Here is a 23305-nt window from a genome sequence, read left to right on the forward strand (position 1 = left end):
ATATGACATATATTTTGGATTTTCTAGAGCAAAACATGGACACTGCCATTTTATTCATATGGGAGGCGGGGGGTATCATTTAGTGAGCTCATTGCTCACAGTACCTCTAGTTTAAATTTAAGAATATTTCAAATATTTTTCATTATTTTAAAGAACTGAGTTATTTTCAGAAGAAAAAAAACCTTTCTCAACCTCACGAGAAAAATTTCTTAAACAAATCACTTTAAGATTTTGTAAGTGCACTTCATTAAACGATACAATTGCTTACACCGGAGTAACTAGTATATACGCACTTAGCCCAAATTTAGTGCGCCCTCTGTTGACTTCTCGATTACAAAGGAAATAGCATATAGTTAAAAGAGAAGTCTCCCTTGGTAAAACACGTACGGGTTCATCTAAGAGTGGTTTTCCTGCACTTGACATAAGAAGAGCATTGAAGTGTCGACGCATTTCTCATCATTCTTACTCCCATCAAGGAAGATCTTTCAGAGGAGTACACAAATACTCGACTAGAAAATTGCTCGAAAATAAAATCTCATCACGTCAACCTCTTCGGAAGAGACCAGACAAATACTCAGCCTTGTACATCAAGAATTAAACGCTACAGAAATCCAATTTCTCAGTATTCTCCAGAAAATTTCCTTGGAATGTCTGTGTATAATGCATTTGGGATTCTGTGCTGACGCTTAATTTAACAAGTTCTCTAGTAATGAGACGATTTTTTACTGGTGACAATTTCAAGGAAGAAGTCAGGCCTTCCGTAATAAGATATTGGAAGCCATCCATCTTAACAAGTGCTCTTTACATGAAAAGCTGGGTTAATACTATTTAACGTTTAACTTAACTTCTCGTTACTGAAACGTCTCAAATAATACATGACATGTCAATAAGGTTTAAGAAACAGCGTTGGATAACTGTCAATCATGTTCAACAACAGCAATTTAAGCCTATCGAATTTGCACTGTTCTAATGCTTTTTTATTTTTTTTTATAGAAATACATGAATTAAAAGCAATAGTTTAACAATCTGAATTTAGATGCATGGTGTGTGTGATATTAATTAACGCTGTATTTTTATGACAGTCTCTATTGGAAAGGCAAAGAATGCAATCTGGATATAGAACTTGCTTAACGTTCGACTCATTTATCTTCTACTTTTGTGACACGCAACCTGTTACTTGAAGAAAAGAATGTAATCATTCATTCTTAAACATTTTCGATGCAACTGAAGAATAATCAATCAAGTACATTGTAGCTAGAGTGTATTATAAAAAGACGCTGGTCAAAAGAAAATGCTGCTTCATACCATTAATTGTTACGATTCCAGTTAAAGAAAATTAATAATGAACCCCTCCTCCTCCAAAAAAATGTATCTGGTTTTCCAATACCATGGAAATAGACAACGTCAAGTAGCAGATGGTGCCCTATATATCTTTTTACCAATAAGCTTAGGGCCATTTTCTTGAAAAATTTCATCACTCGGCGCTATCTACTGACACAATATCAATAAAAGATTTCAGTGCCACATAAAAGACTTGGGAAAAATAACAATGGTGTGTCGTTACAATGCAGATTTACCCTATTGTTATTTTTTCTTTCCACACAGCAACACAAGAGGTTGAAGCGTCGGTCCCAGCTTTCTTCATAGGCCCTTATAGTCTTCCTATAAAGAGATATCAATGTGAATGACACCTTAAGAAAACAAGTATCACAAAATTGGTCTAAGGAAAGCGGACTCCCTTTGTAGATGAGGACGTGAAAACAGGTTTCAAATTTTCTAATGATACTGTGTACAATTTTGTTACACGTATGTTATTTCATTGCAATGAAGATGATTCCTCTATCTTATGTGTTGGAATTCCACCATCTTACACAAAAGTAGCCATTAATACAGTAATGTTTTAATTTCTATCTTAATACTGGTCCAGATTTCAATTGAAAATCATCGTCAACAAGTCAAATCATACAGATACAATTTATATTATATAGAACACAGATGATTTAATTATACAGATTATCAGATTCATGTAAATGAAAATGATCACTATTACTAAACCTTTTATGCTGTTTATAAAAATAAGTCTCAAACAAACATATTAAGACCAACTTCATACTAGCATCAATATGCATTTATTTAGAGGTTTTCGTATTAGAATCAGTGATTAAATTCATATATATATATATATATATATATATATATATATATATATATATATATATATATATATATATATATATATATATATATATATATATATATACATTTATGTCTAAAGCATATAATGCAATTGGTTAATTGTATTTTAGCATATCTTTAAATTCATATTTTCTATCGCTGAAAATCAATCATATTGATTTTCTAGCATTTAAATTATAAAAAATAACATTATAAGCATGCAAATTTTGTTATAAATGTCAAAAGTTTCGAGAAATAATAAAAAATCCTTTAAACATTGTACTCAATAAAGCTTCAAATATCGGCAATTGCAATTATTGAAATGTTACAATTTTTAAGATGCAAATGCAAGTCAGACTGGATTTCTTAGTTAATGTTTTTTCCCGTTCCCTTCAGTGTGTTGTTGTAATATAGAAAGAAGAAAAAAGGTAAGAAGGTTAGTAAAAGTCATAAGCAGACCATATTAGGCATAAATGACTATCTACAAAGCTTTTTAAAGAAATTTACAGAATCTTGCATGGTAACGATCTCTTTTGAAGCTGTTCAAACGATCCTTTATTACAAGTATACAGCAGCAATTTTTTTCAAGAATACCTACTGGTTTTAGTCATCTCTAATAATCTTTTGGACCATGTTCAATTGACGTACATGTGTATACAAACAGTTTTTAATTCATTAAATTAAATATTTTGACTTTCAGACATTGCTTTGAAAAGATTGTACGAAATATGTCATATGATAGATACTATCATGAATCAGGACAGCCCTTAGGTCAGCATACAATTTTTAAAGTGTATAATTAGTAAAAATATATAATTAAGAACCCTCACATGTGCTATAGAAACACGTTTCAAAAGACCTTTGCATGGAAAACGCAAAGGTTTAAGGCTAATCTTTGTTTATTTGTATGTTGTTTAACGTTCCCCTCGATAATTTTTCACTCATATGGAGACGCCGCCATGCCACTTGCCGGCAAATATTGTTTCATACATGGCACTTTTGAGCAGTGAGAGATCTTTATCGGACCAGTGCCTTCTGCAACACGGAACCTCGGTGTCAACAATCTTATCCGAAAGACCGGTCTCTATGTCCAGCAGTAGCCTCGTCTTTGTTATTCCGTATTCATATTGTGATGAATAAAGTTGCATATAATTTTATTAATTAATTGTAATTAGTGACGGTTATTTAACATATGATTAGATGTCTTCTTACTTGATTTGCACAAAGTACAAGCTTGATTTTTTTTTTTTTTTTTTTTTTTTTTTTGGAAAAAAAATTAGTTTGCAATATAAACCTGATCAATCTCAAGGCAACAATGGCAACGTTGTCATAATTATAAAAACTATCCATGCAACACAGAATAAGGAAAGGTCTGTTCCTCGCTAAAATTTCACTATTAGATTGGTGTTTCCAAATTCATTAAAATATGTGTTATTCTACTGAAAATATGGTAATTATTAGATTAATTCAATGATAGTTGCAATTTGTGAAATTAAGCCACTAATGAAAGAAGTTATATTTGTTATTGGTCATTACCGCTACAATTGAATTAAAGTAGGATGCTTTTTTTACATTTCATTTTTATTTAAAATCTATTTTATACCTCGTATAGTACAATATAGTACAATATATAGCTGTAATCAAATGTTTTCGACTGATTCAATAAGTAGCGGTAATGAGTCGTTTTCGGTCAAAATAATGTAGCGGTAATGATCGTTCGAAAATTTGAAAATTAAATGCAATTTTTGACAATATAGCGGTAACGTTGGCTTTCTGACAATGTCATTAAAAAATAATTTTCCTTGATGAAATGAACCAAAACTCTATTGACCCGTTCAGAAATTCTATCTCAATGGTCTCGTTGATAATATACCCTGGTATATATTTTTTTCTAAATGTTTACAAATCAAAATTGTCCAATCAATGAATTCAAAGTACTTCAGTTCAGAACATCAATTGCCTTAATTTGCTAAAGAATGTCACATATGCATCTAACTCTTATCTTTTACATATAAATATTCATTAGAATAACTTGAAAATTATCAATTTATAACATGTGTAAATAAAACATATTCAACAGAAAAAGGGTTAGTTAGTGTATAAATACTTGATACATACACCACTTTCAAATATGCAAACATAAAAGGTTAGGTCATATATTAAGCAATATTATGCTGATTAACGGAAACCTAGCGTGAAAGTGTAAAATGTTAAGCAATATCATGCATAGAAACAGTGCATGCTATATTTATACTGAAACAAGATAAATACTAAAAGGACTTAGGGCAAGGGCCACAACGCTCACCTTATTTTCTGACACTTCTCATTTAAATCAACAGTTCGAACGTTCATTTTTAATTAAAAGGTTGTTATTACAGCAGAATGCTGAAAATAGTCATTGTGTAGATGTGGAGAATAAAATGAGTTTTGCCCACATATGCATATACTTGCGTGCTCTTACGATGAGTGATAAGCCTGAGTTTATTGAAACAGCTTAGGCATACATTTCATAATTTCAATGCTTTAAAACTCAGTATAAAATTATTTAAATAGACTTAGTGAAAACAAGATGAATTAATAAAGTTAATTTGAAACTATCCCATTCATGTGTGTTTTTGTTTTGACTTTTGTTTTTTTTTTTTCAGTGGGGACAAATATCTTCACATTTTTTTTTATATTATGGAGATGAAAATATACGTACAAAGGACATGCGTGCTTGAGGCTCTGCTATAAATCATATTCAAAGTTTCTTCAAAACACAGGCATCCAAGTGCACTGCAATTATATTTATTTCAAATTCATTGGCTGTAACTTGATGAATATACATGTACTTTTTCAGTTTTTAGCAAAACCGGACGTAATTTAGGATATGAGTAGTATAATATTTTCCCTCAATAAAATACTATAAAAACTGAATGCAAGAGTGTGCACAAGTGTGGAATTCTGACTGGCTAAATGTGTTTTGTGAGACACTTAAATTTAAGATGAAAAAAATGACAACTTTTTGAACTCATGCAGAGAAATCCGATTGTCTAATATTCATATAAATACACTATATGACATTATGGGAACCAAAAAAAGTACTTAAGTAAACGAAGACAAGTTTTACTTTACGAAATGTTTGTCTAATGTATCGAAGATTGTAAGAAATGGGTTCAAAACAGGATGTGGGGAACTATTTGGCAACATCTGTTACACAGCTCTCATTAAAATAAATATTTGTTATTTAAAATAAAAGAACCACGTTTGTGTATCAATACCTTAACGCCTCTTAGCAAGTCGCCTGAAAAGATTTATTGAGCATTGTCCCTTCGTGTATCTTCCATCAATGAAACACTGTATGTGTACTTCAAAAACGGGGCTTCAATATTTTAGGTGTTTGGGCTCAGACAACTGTGCACTAAATTATGATTACAGCTAAGAAATCATTTATATAAATATACAATGTAAGGCATGAATTTGTGTAGCGCCAATTCATGATTAGGTTAACAACTCCATAACCAGTAATTTCGCTTAATTTTGAAAACACCAATTGATGTACACGTAGTATTAAAACTCAACATACTGAATCCTACTTTTAAGTATTACTTATACATACATGAATAATAAACTTAAAATATAATGGCCTTATTGATTTTTTGTGAAAAAAAAACAAGGTAGTTTTTGCAGAAAAAATAACACTACCTGCCCAAACATCTTTTTCCTGCAAATACAGATTTAATCATATATATAGCAGTGCAAGGGGAGTCAAAAGTTGACTACTGCTTAACTAAATATTTTAACAATATACCCATTAAACTATACTTGCACATTATCTTTGATAGCCACAGTAAATAAAACGTGTAAAATTGCGTATTTTCAAGGATATTTGGAGCAGTTTCCTGGTTTTGCTTCGATATAATCACCATACTTTTGGAGATGCAATGTATATTTTGAAGAAACAAAATCAAGAAAATGAGAGTTAGACGACAATAGACGGTTTGATCAGAAATCTTTAAAAGTGCACTTGCCTGAGGAAATCTTAATATGATGTGCAAAATAAAATAGAAAATATACCTGTGGGATTTGAGATAGGCTGAAAACAATCGAAGGATACTACGCCTAAATAACAAAAGAATGAAATGCATCAGCTTTATCAGAATAAGAAAAGAATATCCAGTACAATTGAAAATGTACATAAACGTGTATCAATTTAAGTGATTTTTTTTTTTTTTTTTTTTGGTTTTGGTTTTTATCTTCGAATTCAATCTGTTATTTGTTGGGGTTTTTTTTTTATCTTGTAATTCAAATAAACAAATATGTGAATTAAAAAATTTTCGACTTGGATATTTTTTTCTTACAAATATCAGTTATTGCAAATAAAACAGAAGTATAGTTAACAACATGTCTAACACCTTGCATCATGCTCATCTCAATACCGAATTGTACACTGCAAACAAACCAGTACATTAGAATTTCCAAGATGTTCTACACCTGTTCTTAATAGGCAGAAGTTAATTTCAGTCAATTGTATGTTTGAGATGGATGGCATTTTCTCTAAAAAAAAAAAAACAAACATCTTCCCCACTTCAATGAAAGATCTGATTGTTTTCATAATATAATGGAATTAAACATATGTTTGGGATATCTGAAGTGTGTTTGCAGAATCAAATGTCATGCAATCAGATGGGAACTACCTGCAACTTCAGAATACAACAAAACAGGCATTATCATGCAGGATGCAAACTATTATCGTAAATTGGGGAGCCCAAAAAGTGCAATCGACACATTTCTCTCTTTCTATCATTGGCGCTAAAATATGATTTATCTTTTTTGTTTTGCATCTCAAATAATGTTGAAATACATTGAAATGTAAGAAAATGATATTTAAAAGAACCAAAGTGTACCATATTTAGAAAAAAAGGTTAAAAACTTTCTAGATAATTTCAGGTTATCAACCAAATGTTGAATAAAACAAAATTTGTTTTTGAAATCAAGATTTACTAAGTGTATATTTATATCAATGTCCTAGTATATTGATTCAACTTAAAATCATACAATTGTCGGAATAAGGTGGAGAAAAAAATCAGGATGCATTTTCACAAAAGTATTGTAAATATACTAATGGATACATGCAGTGAAACAAAATGTAAATGAAAAGAAATGTAGATGCAAAATAATAAAAGCAACAGATGCATATTATACTTCATTGCAAACTTGTATTTAATATTGTCCTAAAATCTTTGAGATGGAATTTGTATCAAATAATGATATAATGCTTCAACAGATTAACAACTTCTTCCAGGTGTGTTTATGAATAAATGTACTTTATTTCATAAACACTTTCAAAAGGTCTTACCCAAACGGTAATTTCAATAATGAGCAAATGATAAAAATATACAAATCATGACTTTAAGGAAGGCACAATTTTGCTTTTTTGAAAAAAAAAAAAAGAAAAAAAGAAAATACATAATTAACATGATTAAGCAAATGTAATAATTTCTCCTCCGCTTAAAAAAATGATCAAACAATAATTTTTATATAGGTTCATGTCTATTCAATTATAAACACTTCAGAACTTTGATTGTCAGGAAATATATATTTCCTTTTTAAATGAATTTGCTATTAATTGCCTACTGAAATGAATAGTCAAGACTGTCATAAATTATGACATATCTACAACATTTTACTTAAAGTACTGTAGCCTACATTTGAGCATGTGTCAGAAAGGTTTCTTTAAAAATCAAGTTCCTTTTTTCATTGCAAGCACTGTGTGAATGTCATTTTATCAAAGTATTTTTGAAAATTAAAATTGTATTTATAAAATTCATCAAGTCAGTTCAATAAACATGAAAAATGACATCAAAGGACCTGAAAATAAGTTTACAAAATAATCTTGAATCCTGTAAAATTTGACTTGTAAAACATTGTTCTTGTTATTCCTCATTAATTAATGTTTAAGTTTTGTAATTGAATCTTGGGTTCAATTTGACTGGAATGTGAATCTGCATATTCCTTTATCAGTCTGTATCGGCAATTTATATATTCTGTAACATATTTGTATACATCATGCATGCATAATGGAAATCAACTGGACACAAATGAATATTAACTCTGACCAGTTAAAATAAATATACATACATGTATAATGAATCTGATAAATGATATGTAGTACTTTAATGAATAGATGCAATATCTTGAATCAGCTAATAGGTCAAGTAATGCAAAACTTAAATTTAATTTTGTCTGACATTTTGGTTATTTAGTTTCTATACAAGGGACATGCCATAACAGCTTTTTATATATTGTTTTATGCCATAAAATCAATGCTGATTCAATCATCATGTCAATGTACCTTCTTGGTAGAGGTTGCACCAACAAAAAGAATGGAACTAATATCTCAAAAAGTCCCATTTTGCTGAAAATTGATATATTGAAATAAATACCCATTTCAAAGAAATGTGAATAAGACATGACTTTAACTTCTATTCAGATTATTACTGTATGATCAGTATAATCATGTTTTTAGCATTGTTTGCAGATTTCTTATATCAGTGTATCTTTTGAGATTGTCCACTGTTTGCTATCTTTAACATTTAAGAACATAAGTTCCTTATTAATCCTAAGTGAAAAAATCCAATTATAAAACCCATATCATAACATTCTTGTTGTCTAGTCCATACCTGGTGTTGATACTTTTAAAAAAGATCATCAAGGGTAACCTAGTAATGGAATGAAAATTATTATTTTTTATACATTTGGTTTTTGTAAATATCCCTATTAGATGCCTCCTTCTGGTATTAAAATAAGGCTACAACACAACATATGAATCTTTTGGATTTCAAGGGCATGCTACTACTCATGTGTAGAATTTGACTGGTATACGTAGCCAAATAATAAAACAAGGGCAAAACATACTGATAATACTGAAATGAAACAGACATATACACTGTATGTATATTCAATGAAATGTTGAAGTTTCCATTTCATTCCCCCTATATTATCACTTCAAATGAATAAATTAGGATAATGCAAAATTACATTGAACAAAATTATAAGATAGGTATTTGGTAGGTCATGAATATTGTTTGATAATATATTGAATGTCTGACACAAATAAATGGTTTAAGTATTGGTGAAACAGTCAGGAAAATATAAATGTACATGTATCAAAAATGGTATTAATTGAAAGTTCTCATTTTCTATGATGATCTGACATGACATTCATCTAAATCCATTGCATACAGAAATCTTGGGCTTGTAGAAATCTTAACTTTTGAACACCTCTCAGTTTAAATAGAAATTATTTAATAAAGAACTGATCAAAAATTAAGAAGACAGTTTGTAACAAGATTCTGTATACCTTAAGTTCATAGTAAAACTAGGGTATAAAGACCAAGCTTATTTTTAGGTCTTTAGGTTACAAAATTTTTTTTAACCAATTTAGTAAAAGAATTCTTCATGTTCAGGTTTTGGACATCATAGAGGAATGTTTCATGGACTTTTTGTGCAAACTTTGTAGGAATATCATAATGAAGTCAAGAGAACTTTAACTTGGTATGATGAAGTTGTTACATAAACTGTTCCAAAATGCTAATGTGTAACTTGATTATGATAATACGTGTATTGCAGCATTATATATACCATTTATTTGTGAATAAAATTTTGTATAAATAAAATATATATATACTGTGATATCACTAACTTTTGTGGGGGTTTAATTTTCGTGGTTTTCATGGTATGAAGAGGTCCACAAATTTATGTCCACCATGCAAATGCAATTTTTTCACATATATTACTACTGAACAATTCCTCAACAACGAAATCAACTCCCCATGAACCAATATATTTTTCTCGAACCATGAGAGTTTGACCCCTCAAAAATATGTGATTTTACAGTACCGTACTCGGTATTTTGACCTATTATCACCAATACCATTAAGCATCCATTTCCATCATTCTATCTGTTATCAAACAATGATCAAGACTCTTCAAATTCCCCTCCCAGTAGACAAATCATAAACTTAGACTTATAGAGTATGAGAGATTAATGCACAAAAACACAATACCTCTCTAGCTGCTGTATCCTTACATTGTGTCTTCTGGTTAAATAATGATGTATGCCAGCTTTATTTGGTTTATTTATTATCATAAATATTTTTTTTAACAAGATCACAGATGTACTTTAGAAATGTACATTTCTCAAAAGTAATTCTGAATCAGTTTTTTTAATACCTTACTTGTCCCTTTCACTATATTTAGGACTCATCAGAGCGTATAAGTTTTCATGAGAAAGTCCAATTAGCCCTTTCATGATAACTGCAGTACAGTGGACCTTCAGATATCCGGACGCCAGATATCCAGATGCTTCAGTATCCGGACGATTTTTCATCGGAACGAAATTTTTAAATGTTATTTTGTCTTGTTTAACTGGTGATTCAGATATCCGGATGCTTCACATATCCGGACAAAATGACTGGGAACCAAAGCGTCTGGATAAATGAGGGTCCACTGTACTACTCTTTTACAGGGCAAATAAATAAGATCTTGCAAATTTTTTTTTGATGGATAAAATAGATTAAATAACATATCATTCATATTATAGACAATTGCTTTTAAAGTATATTTTTCCAAAATATATCATTTTGCCCCACAAAAGAGTAATAATACAGTTATCATTAAAGAGTCAACATTTATTTTTTTGTACATTTGTTTTCCTTGCTTGTAGCAAATGCCAAGGAATACCCAAAACCCTTCTGTTTCTTTTACTTTTCTCAAGGAAACTGTACTATATTGATAAAAAAATTGTTTTCAACTTTAGCCAATAAACTAGAATTCTTCTAACATCCATAAATGAGAAAAAAACTGTTTCCCCCTTTTGAAGGGGTACGGGAGACAATTAAGGGCTACAAACTTTTTTTGATATCTCACTTTCTTTTTTCATTTCTTAAATGTCTCACTGAATTTTCATGACCCTCCAGCTCACCTTTGCCTCCAATTTCTCCTGCCACTTGGTCGTTTGTTGCGTGTCTGCCTCTCTTTCAAACTTTCCTGGAATCGCTTCATCTTCACCCACTTACCCCCCGCGTGGTCGTAGGTACACCAAACACTGATCCCAATCACCAGCAGGATAAGCCAGTTACAGATATTCATAGCTGGTGAAAGAGAAATTCAAGAGGTCCATTTATTTGTTCTTCAGATGTTAATTGTATTTGGCTACCTGTCCCCTATCAGTTAAATCCGTCTGTCCATGTCTTCTTTTGTTTGTCTGTCAGTCAAACTTGGTTATCTGCAAATTTTTCTACGTTAAGTAACTTAAAATTAAAGAAAAGTGCTGGTATTTCTGTATCTTGTTTCAATATTTGTATTTTCAGCCAATTGCAAAGTATATGCATGTCATTGGAAATGAGGATTTAACATTGTATTTAATATATAAACTTTATGAAAAAAATGAGTTTTAGAGAAAACGTATGGTTAAAAATAATATAAGCCCATTTTATTAATATTTTACAAAGGAAATGCATTGAGAATTGTAAAAACATTGATTTGACAAAATCTATAAAGGAAGTCTGGCTTTATGGGTAAAATGGACCTGAATTAAACATGTTTGGTACCATTAAACCTGTTAAAATGTTCTTGAAAAATTCTATAGGAAATCCAGAAACATTGCCAATGTCCTTAAGGATAAATGGCCAACAATGAACAAATTATGTTTAGGAATGCTAAATTAAATTGAAATCATAATATTTATTACTGAGATAAGAGATCCAATTAAATAATTGCAAAAATGTTTAAATTAAATGATTCTTAACCTTTATAGTAAATGAACTTAATTTTCCCTGGATTACCTAATGTCACTTTCTTTGGTGTTTCGGAAGGGCAACTCATGTAGTGTTTAGCTAACCAGACCACACCAACTACCTGCCAGGCCAGCTCAAATAGTAAAATTCCTACAATACAAACAGAGGCATCATCAAATCACAAAATAACTCAGCTCATTAACAAACATATGGTTCTAGAGATACATTCCTAGAGGCAATTTGGCAAGATAAGCTGAAAAAAGCAAGTACAAAGTTTTTTAACCAACAACTCAGATTTTTTTTGTGTAACAGAGACTAGACAATGCAGACTTAAAGGCATCAGGTAAACAAGAGATCAACCCATTGAACTTCTGAATCTCATTTGTACTTTTATGATTTATGGTAAACTGGTTGCATTTTCTCCATAGCCAATTAATGAAACATGAAGAAATTATTAACCCAATAAAAATTTTTCTGTAAAAATTTAAGTTCATAATAAATATCCCCTTCATCAATAACTTGTACTGCATGCTTTCAAAGAATGCATTCAAATGAAATACAGTAAAAAAAAAAATGGTAATATGAGGGAAAAGCTTTATCAATTATTATTTTATTATTCTAAGATAAAAAAAATGTATAAATTCTAAAAATATAGTATGTTATCAAAGGTACTTCTTAAATCAGAAAATTTAAGTCCTAGCTGTTTTTATTCTTACTTATGTGCACAGAGAAAAAGAAATGAGCTATTTCACAGCTTACTTGACATTTTGTATTCTTAAAAATCTTTTCACATTTCCTTTTTTACTGAACTTTTGAGTGTGTCTTACAATATGAATACCACCAATAATATGTCTAGTCATTTCCCCTAAAAACTATGTTCTGTAAACTCACATTAAATGAGGTAAAATTTTTGTGGTTCTGAGTAAAAATATTGCTTTATGAAGATTTGATTTTGTGGTTGAAAATTTTACCAGTTATTATATATTTGAAATTTTACATTTCCAGGCCAGCTAGGGTTTCTTTATACCACAAAAACAACAATCATTAAATCCCCACAAAAATAAGTGATTTCACAGTAATTTTTTAGCTTTCATTTAAGAAACAATTCTTTCTATTTAGCTAACGTGTACTAAAATATTAATCAATTAACTGCTAAAATTACTGTCACTTAACACTGCATTGTTTTCCTACACAGCTATCCAATACACGGCTAATTACTGTACATTATTGTATAGTTAATGATATAACATTGAATGGCTGCAGATTACGACAGGGTCGAGAGCTTCGCAGGAACTTCAAGGGATGTCTCTCATTACCTCCTTCACTTAGACTTATATCTACACATTCTATACTGAACTTCCTTAAAAACTGAATGCTTTACTCTTCCTTCAATTTATTGCCATTTAATTACTTGTGAAAAAAAAAAACCATCACAACAACTGAGAAATGTGAATATAACTAAAATCTGACGACTATATCAATAAAAAGTAAGGTCCTTTGCCTCCTTTTACCAGATGAACTATATGTCTTTTATGGACATTCCTAATCCATCAGTTGATTTCTATTACGAGATTTTATATTTATACAAGATAGGGATCAAACGTTTACATAATTCTCATGGGGTTTTATGCCCCACAAAATCTAATTTATGAACAAAATGAAAGAGCATTAGTCCGAGTCTCACAAATATAAATATAACATCTGTGACATCAACATATCACAATCAAAACATAGGAAAGACCAAGTTCTCCCACTTTCAGATTCTCTGATCGTAGCAACGAGAAGAAGCAAAAATCAATTGTAGGGTGCCCCATTCAATAGAGAGAAAACTAATGTCCTCGGTTTATAAAATAAATCACCCACTACTAAAGGATATCTGACTCTTATTTCCATTACGAAAATTGGTCTTGGTAAATGTTCTACAATAGACATTAGAAATTATCATCCAAGTACAAATCAGGAATTTTATTTTCTGATCTTTTAATTAATAAATCTTGATCTATGCAATCTCAAAATGACAATTTTACACTTTGTCTAAATATAAGCTCAGAGGTTTGCCAGTGACAGTGCTATTAAGATTCAATTAATGAAAAAAAAAATTCTGGAAATTATCACACCAAGACACTTTACTAGACTAGCAGTCTAGTGACTCTCCTATGGACTCTGAGGGATTAAAATTATTAAATTAAGTTTTTTTTCCCTCTGGTATTTTTTTTAACTCTTTAACATTATCTGATATCCGATGTGAGTACAGTTAAGTTAGAGTGTTTTTTTTCCTGCTACAAAGTCAAATTAAACTGAGTGTAAGATAAAATTTATCTACTGCGCATACATTTTTATTTTTGTGACTGACTTAACTGATTAGCTAGAATTTTTGGCCAGAAGAATTAGATTTTTGCCCATTGTCCAGTGAATGGAAAAAATCGGTTTAAAACTCTAAAGTACTTGTATTTTAATTTCTTCACCCAGAATAGATCGTGATATTGTATATGGTATCACTATTGTGTCTATCAGAGATATTTTCTCAATATTTCTTGATGGATTCTTGTAAACGTCACAACATGGCATTGACGTGATTGAGCAAGTAATTGATAAAGATTCACCCCTAATTACTGTACATGTACCAATGATGCCAGGCAATGGGATTTATTAGACCTTACAACAGTTTATCAATACATGTATATGTGTAAATCAAAATCATTTTCAGCATGTTTATGAATTTTCAAAAAGATTAGCTGTCAGCTAAATGTATCCCCTTTAACTCACATACTATTAGGGATTAAATTTGATACTTTATGTATATGTATCATGTTGACACCATCAAAGGTTTTGGTTGGTTGGTTTTCAGAACTATTATTTTATGTACACATAATCTACACTACGTATCTTTCAACATTGTCATGGTTACCTATATGAAAACAACACTTGTAACCTACTACGACATAAATTTCAGATTATTATCAATTATTTATAACTTTTGTTTCCCTCATCATGTTCAATCAATATCTTTTTTTCCCCTCAGCATAAAAGGCAAATTTTAAGCATTAATCTTTTCTCAATTTTTAAATGATTAAATACTGGTAGCAAAGTAACTGCAATTAAAATTTGATGCTGCAGTCTTCATATTGATACATATGGGCTTCACATAAGCAGTTATAAGTGTACATGCTGTACTGCAAATGTAAGCTTCTTTATCAAGATTACAATTTCAAACAAAAAATAATTGATATTTTTCACATTTCAAGGTACCTTAGAATGAAGTAAAGTTGATATTGAATTTCACTTAAAATATCATTAATAATTTTTTATCTTGTGCATGAAACTGTGAATTATAAATAGAAGTTGACTGAAATAAATGGAGAACATCAAATCATTCATGGCCGAACTTTCTGCTTGTTCAACCATTCACTGGTCAATAGGATCATTGTAACAAAACATGTTACCTGCATCCTTTCAATAATTCATAATCTTACTGAAAATGCATCTCATCTTTTCGAAGATATGCATTGATTATATGCACGCTGACACATGACTAATTTGTTCTGATTTGCTATATGATCTGGGTTAAATCAATATTTCAGCATGCAGCTGTTACAGTTTCTTAGGATTGGTCTGTGACACAAGGAGATCATGTATATGACACTGATTAAGACTGATCCAGGTACGACACTCACACTCCCTCTAAGGCAAAAAAACCTAGGATGGAGATGGAAATCTTTCCTTATGAGGAATGGACAAGTCAGCATTCAGAAACATTTCACTGAATTGGCCTTCAGATATTCTGAGATAACCATCCCACTCTTTTTCACAGTACAAGTTCTGGTATTGAGGAAATCTTTAACCCCCAAGTGTAACATGCTTGAAACTAATCTCCCTAATGATCAATATTCACTTTTACAGTTGTAATGCTTACAAACATAAAACAGTTAGCGTATACCGTACAAGAAGAAATTTTGGTGAGACGCAAATTTAGCGATTAGTCCTTAAAAACTGGTATTTTATCTTTAGCGAGATGTAATTTTAGCAAATTTAAAATGCTCACTAATGAAGCTATTACAAATAAAGCACAATTAATTTTTAGTGATATTAAATATTAGCGATCTCGGCACCCTTGCTAATAATGCCAAAATTAAATCCTCACTAAAAATTCTGCTTACCGTATACGGTATTTTCCGAGCAAATGAGGATCAAAAACATGTACATTCAATCTGACATATTATATTTTTTAAAAATCTGTCATAGTCCAACCTTATGGGACAGCCTTACCCAGTCTTGTGTACAGGATGTACTGGACGCTAACTCGAGGTTCTGTCTCCAGGATAGTCCCTCTTAAGCTGACCAAGAAAAGGACTATTTCTAAAATTAATCCTGCTGCCAAGGAGACTACGTAGCCAAGGTCAAATGACAGCAGCGACACGCCACCCACGAAACACGAGTCATCATACTCTGATGCAGTCACCCCCATTGTAATACACAGAATGGTTAGCCTAAAAAAACAAAATATTTAAGTTAATTATGGAACATTGCAATGTTTAACTTTGACATCGATCAGCATCAAATCATATTTTAGCTGCATTGCCATAATGAACTCGTCATTATAGAATTAAAGTGCAATTTTTTTTATGTCAGAAGAGTGTTTTTCCTATTTATTTTCATTTGTGCTTAAAACAAGATTGATTGATTAGTTGTTTGTTGTTTATTGTCCTTCTCAGAATTTTTCAGTCATACACATTATGAAGACCACTTGCAGGTGAAGGTCGGCTACAAATTCTGATCTGTACAAGTTTGGCACTTACAGCCATTGAGCAGTAAGGGATCCTTTTGTGCCAGCACCTACTGTGACAGAGGACCTCAGTTTCTATGGTCTCTGACAAAAGACCTATCTCCACCACTCAAAGTTGGATTGAAACCTGCAATGTAAGGATCAACTCCTTACTTCTTGCCTCTAGAGCAGACGCTCTAACCATTATGCCACACAGGCGAATTAAAGCAAGATGATTTTGTCTTCCTATATTATGAGAATATAATATTGAAAGCTGTATACATGTATATGCAATTATATTTTTTGTATGAATAGAAATGCCCCATGGCAATGCAATGCCTACATGTTATTTTCAAAGTTAGAATTACCAACATTATTCTCCACCTTACAAGGATTTAGTTGAATGCACTCCATAAAACCATGATTACATAATAAGTACCCTAAGCAAAACCAAATTTCTGCCATCTGCCACAATTCATTCCTTCAAATTTGTGAAAAAGCAAATTTGCGAGACTATAAAAGACAGAAATGGAAAAGATTGCATTCATATTAGGAGTGCAAGTTGTCAAGTGTATCCCATCTCCCCTGAAGTTATAGGACATCATCTCCCTCTGTACCTTATGCCTACCATATCTTGAATGATTAATGGTACAGTGTATGTATTTAATAGTTAAATATATATCACATTAAACCATAACAAGTCTGAGTACAGACAGAGTAATGATTGTGTGATCAAAAAGAGCTTAGAGACGACCAGGAAAAATGAGTCCGCCAAATCCAATCAATATTTCAAGACAATGAAATTAACATGCCTGATCAGAGGCTCTACTGTTCTGGCAGAACCATTTTATCAGCTTGATAAACTCAGGGATTTAAACAATCAATACAAATCCGCAACAACAAAGAGGACGGAAATCCGGAACTATACATCTTGTATGTACAGGAGTCTGCAGAAAACGGCCAACTACTGTGTAGTTCATGATAATCTAATGCAGTCATCAGCAGATTCAAATGACTGTTATACTGAACCTTAACAAAACTCAGTCATCACGGTCATTGAAATTATGCAAAGTTGTGCAGCAAATGAAAGCCCCGATCCCTCTTCTGCATAAAGTGCAAAGAAAACCTATCTTGTTCCATGAATGCCAAGGCTTATAAATTGATTCTTCTTGGTACAAAGTCCCTAAATGGGAATTTAATTAAGGGAAGAAAAGACATCATTCCAAAATTTATCATGTTTGTGATGACAATTATTACATTTTACTATTGAATAATGAGTATCTGATTGTGTGGTTTATCCCCTAGGTGTGCACATGTACTATCTCAAAATTCTAGGCTGTTGATAAAAAGCATTGAAAAGTTTAATATGCCTGTCATCAGTGGTCATTTGGAAATTTTCTACTTTAACCTTGACTTAATTTTCATTTAGCACAGGGTTCTTTTATCTGTCCAGCATGCAACTTTAAATTGATGCTAAAACCTATAATCAGGGGGATTGATTTCTCTGATGCACAGTAAAAATAAAGTCTAAATGAAAGTGTTTTAATACTGGTATATATAATATTATATATTTAAATTTATTCAAACAAAAATTGATTAACTTTTTAAATCTTCAGCTTATTTTTGCATCTATTGCTATAAAAAGTTTGGAGTGTTTGTTACAGGAACAAGCTAAAATCCATTGCAAGACATTTATCATACACCTTCACATACCACCCTGGTCAATCCCAGTATCAAGCTCTGCAAATATTCTCTGATAGAATTACATCTGTATATCAAGTTTGACACATTCAAGTACAAAATAATGCTGTGTCATACTGAGAAAGCATTCATCAACATTGGTATCTATCTCAGCTAAGACAAGGAAGCCATGTCAGTCTTGTTTAAATAGTAAATATATCTTAACTTCCTCAGATGCCTAGATTCAATTGCATTTTTCAGAACTGCAAATGGAGGCTCAATATAGATGAAATAAGAGATAACAAATAGTATTCTAGCTCAAAAGTCCAAACAATATAAAGCAGAGGCAAAGGAAAGATGGACCTAAACACTAGGCCTGGCCACCTGGGGGCCAAAAAACTTAGACGAACTCTTTTTTTTTTTTATCTCAGTCTCACTTTTACCAAAGGAATATCTGGTGGAAAAGTGAGACTGAGATCAAAAGAGAGCTCATCGAAGTTTTATGACCCCCAGGCCTCAGAGGCTTGAGCAGGAGCCATGGAAAAGGTGAGCATCTCAAGCCACCTGGTCACACTCGCCATGTACTCTGTGTCATGATTGGATGATATATACTTTATATGAGCCTCTGAAGTGATGCAGATTATTCGGGCACATCTCCTTTTGTAGGGAAACACAACATTTACAGTGGAGCCTCATTTATCCAGACACTTTGGTTCCCAGCCAATCGTCCAGATATTTGAAGCATCAGGATATCTGAATCACCAATTAAACAAGACAAAATAACATTAAAGAATTTCGTTCCCATGAAAAATCATCCTGATACTGAAGCATCCGGATATCTGGCGTACGGATATCTGAAGGTCCACTGTATATTTATTTCAATATACTGTAGATCACTAAATTTTCGCGACACCTTATTTTCGCGAGATAGTTCTTGACTCTTTATTAGCGAGACATAATTTTCACGAGTTGTTGTTTTTCCTCTATATAATCGTAAGGAATACTTTTAAACGCGAGAATGAAATTTTCGCGAGCTCTTTGTCTCGCGTAATTACGCGAAAATTAAGTTCTCGCGAATAAAACGTGATTTACAGTATATGTTTGCAAGTATTTCATTGGGATGCTTCACTAATCTGGACATTTTTGCTTGGGAACACAGATTAACAAGAGATGACTCAATATGTATAAAAACTAGCTGAATCAAACTTAATAAGAAGCATCAAAATTCCTATTGTTTGTTTGTTTTATAAATGTCCCTTTGAGAGTTTTTAATTCACTCATATTGAGACACCAACCCTTTCTGATTCATAATGATTTGCCATTGTCTATAAATCTTTTAAACAATAGAAATTCAGTGAAAAATAAATGGTCCTTTTTCATTTGATCTGGTCCATCATCCTTTCTTCAAGCTTCAACATCTTGAAGATTTCATAGTTCACCAACTGAACACTTGACACAAACAAGTTCATTTCCATCAACATAGAAACAGCCTTAACAAACAGACATAACTCCAATCATATGAATTACTGTAAATTTACCCCTATATTAACATGATTAATAACCTGTTTTGCTTTTTAATAAATGTTTTAGTTAAATCTTTAAACTGTTGCTTCTTCAAAGGCTTTCATGAATGTATATATGTACATAGGTAAATTCTTTGCCAAAAAATTAAACCATGTAATTTAATCAGTGGCAAATAAATCTTGTGGGGTGAGCCTTATAGTTCACTGGTTTAAACTTATTTCACACTCCAATGGCAACTTGGCGGTAAATGTTTTAAATCAATGAAAATCTCATAAATTCAACACTTTATCAAAGTGATCAATATTTATTGACATTTCAGAGCTAACAAATTCATCCCAATGCCCACCATTAGCAAATGAAATCATTACGCTCCTTCAGAACTCCATAATTTTCTGCAATCATGGAGATAAATGCAATGAAAGAAGAAGTGAGATGTCAACACAATTTATTTCTTTTTTTTTCCCCTTAGCATGCCTTTTTTGCATACAGTAGCTGAGTGCAAAGTGTGTAACCATATGACATGCAATGCAGTTTGCTCAATAATCAAGCAGTGTCAACTTTAACCACTAGATCTCTTCATCTCAGCAATCCCCTATAGGAATCTACCACGATCACAAGCTACAAAATGCAATCAAGACCAGGACTCAAGGTCTCGAATTTACATAACTGCGGCAGAAGTCCAGCTCACTCGCACAATCTGAATAACGTTAGTCAATATATAATTTAATCATCCATACAGCCCAAACTAACCGAACTGAAATCTACAAGAACAATGACCTATCCGTATCCCGCTATTTCCAATAATGAAGAAAATTTGGAATTTTTACGAGTTCCTCCAATATCAGCAGTATAAAGCTCCCCCGCTAATGGGTGCCGAGGCTTCATATTAAATTCGTTACGACCTAGATGAGCTTCGTCTTAAAAAAGATCCTGTCCCATTAGAGGTTCCAACAGGAATATATGGGATATGCTTATTGGAATATTACATTTATTTCAAAAAGTTAATCAAATCTGTAAATCTTCCTTGTGATGACATTTAGTACACAAGTATTCATAATAATAAATTTAATTAAAGTCTTCTAATCAACCAGGATTAATTCTTGGATGTCCTGTTATTTTGATATTTTTTTTAATGTATCAGATGCCGCCACCTTAAAAAACTGTTAAGCTGACCCTGACTGACTAACTAAAAATCACCCAACTCAAAATTTTTTTTTTACCTGATGTAAACTTACATTCCATGATACAATATTTTTTCCCCTTTTTTGTTAAATCTTCTTATCCTGTCAACAAATATGTTGAAATTATCTGGAAAATTATTTTCCCATCTACCTTCCAATAATATTTAACCCAATAATTTTATCCGAGTCAGGAGAGGGCATGCAAGCAAACATTATGGCCCAGATAGAGAAAAATCCTTTAAAGACTTAAATCCTCAGTCTTCACCAAAAACATGAAAAAGAAAAGAGGTGATGATCATCTCTGTTATACTATTATTTCTTAATCATAATCTCTATTTCTGTACTTTGCCCACTGAACCTCAACCTCAATCTTAATTTGCAAAGGGGATAATTTTCTGCAGTTGCTGAATTCTGTCCTAGTGGAGTTCATAATATAATTCATGAAAAATTAGTGCACTAATAAATGGATTACAAGTGTAATATTGTCTGCTAATGGTTACACCTAATCATGTTAATTGCAGAATCAGTTATCATGAATCATTAGAGCCTCATTCATTGTGAGACTGAGAAAAGTATCCCAATGTATTACAACATTGATATTTCTGAATCAGAAAAAAATTGCAATTTATAAATGCACATCATATACACATTCTTTATCATGATTATATGACACACATTTATATCAAGATTTTACATAAAATTTGCTGCCATATGCTGTTTTTTTTTCTTCATATTTTCAAAAAATATTTTCTTTATTTTATTTTAAAGAAGGAAGATGCAGATTTTAATTCTATTACTCTTCTATTTCATAAATATTTTAAATAATAACTTAGGTAAATAATACATGGTGTAAGATATCTTAAATGATAACTAACAGATGGTCAGATGTCTTGAACTATACAAACATCTTATACCTGGAAAGATAAAAACTGACCATTATAATTCTTATCATTGATATTTCAATTGATCATCCTTCATATCCATTCCTTACATAAATGAGTGATGGCACTTCTACATGTGCCTCCTAATTATAAGCCAGCAGCCTTTTAAAACCCTCACTGGGCTTCATTAGATACAGCATAATCAGGTATTCATTACACAAAAAAACCTTGTGTTTCACAGCAGAGAAGAAATGTAAATATTCCCAAAAGACAATAAGAACTGCTGTAAGTGGGGAGGATTCCTGTATAACTGGAGCCCCCTGTTTTTGTTTACATTAAGGTGGTATTTCTCTGCTGTACAATTAACCGGCTGATTAAGTTGGAGTGCCAGAACCTACTGCAGCAGCTGAGGAGGAGAGTCTCTATGTTTACATAGCGAATCACTGAACTGAGGCTCTAAATACCACACATTCAAAATGTAGGACAGCAAGTGATAATCAACACTGATTAATACAACAGAATGTATACTTGCTTCCATGTACTATTTACTGTAATCAATGTTAATTAAGAGGTGCACAGGCATTACCTTTAATATTGCAAAAAATGCTATGCTACCAATTAAGCTATGCAATTTTACTTATAGTAATTTGTGAACTGAACAGATGCTTTGAAAAATGAAGAAGTAGGTTTTTCACTTTTTGACTTATTTGACACACAAACACTATTCCTTTTTTTTTTTTTGAAAATCATTATATGTATTAATTTATGAATCAATATTCAAACAATGTTCAATGTGTAATTAACTCAGCAATTAGAAATAATTGATTTTGAACTGGTTGGTGGGATATTGGTAAGGTTGTGAGATGTTAGACTTAAGTGAGATGTTGAATAGGTTGCGAGATGTTAAACAAGTTATGAGATGTTCGACTGGTTATGAGATGATCATAGATAGGTTGTGAGATGTAAAAATGGACTGGTTGTGAGATATAGAATAGGTTGTTGAGATGTTGGACAGGTTGTGACAATTAAAATTGTTGGACAGGTTGCCATGAAATGTTAAATTCACAATTTTGAGATGTAAGACATATTGCTTATGTGAGATTAGGAAAGGTTTTGAGATGTTGGACTATTTACCTAATAAATCAGATGTTAAGAGAAAATGGTTTTGAGATTATAACCAGTTGTGCAGGTTGTGAGATGTAGGCCACAGATTGTCAAAATTTTGCAAATTTTATCATAAAATGGTTGTGATATAAAGACATGATTTCAAAGCATTAATTTATTGTGAGATGTTGGACAGGTTAAAAGATGTAGGACAGGTTG

General features: G+C 31.6%; 1 protein-coding gene across 6 annotated transcripts in view; it reads right to left on the reverse strand.

Annotated features, from left to right (window-relative positions):
- LOC134274387 (diacylglycerol lipase-alpha-like) overlaps window positions 1-23305 on the reverse strand; it is a 50383-nt gene that overhangs the window by 21943 nt on the left and 5135 nt on the right. For 2 of the 6 annotated variants that reach the window (XM_062756670.1, XM_062756668.1), the window contains exons 2-7: window positions 16221-16441; window positions 12003-12104; window positions 11141-11309; window positions 8510-8572; window positions 6232-6276; window positions 1578-1662 (exon numbers count right to left, since the gene is read on the reverse strand). In XM_062756670.1, the coding sequence (XP_062612654.1) occupies window positions 1578-1662; window positions 6232-6276; window positions 8510-8572; window positions 11141-11309; window positions 12003-12104; window positions 16221-16441 (685 nt within the window). The remainder of the gene's footprint in view (window positions 1-1577; window positions 1663-6231; window positions 6277-8509; window positions 8573-11140; window positions 11310-12002; window positions 12105-16220; window positions 16442-23305) is intronic. The other 4 variants (XM_062756674.1, XM_062756673.1, XM_062756672.1 and 1 more) reach the window with 3 other exon arrangements.

The sequence above is a fragment of the Saccostrea cucullata genome, unplaced genomic scaffold (assembly GCF_032062105.1).
Source record: "Saccostrea cucullata isolate Sc308-1 unplaced genomic scaffold, CSIRO_AGI_Scuc_v1 ctg343, whole genome shotgun sequence".
NCBI lineage: Eukaryota > Metazoa > Mollusca > Bivalvia > Ostreida > Ostreidae > Saccostrea > Saccostrea cuccullata.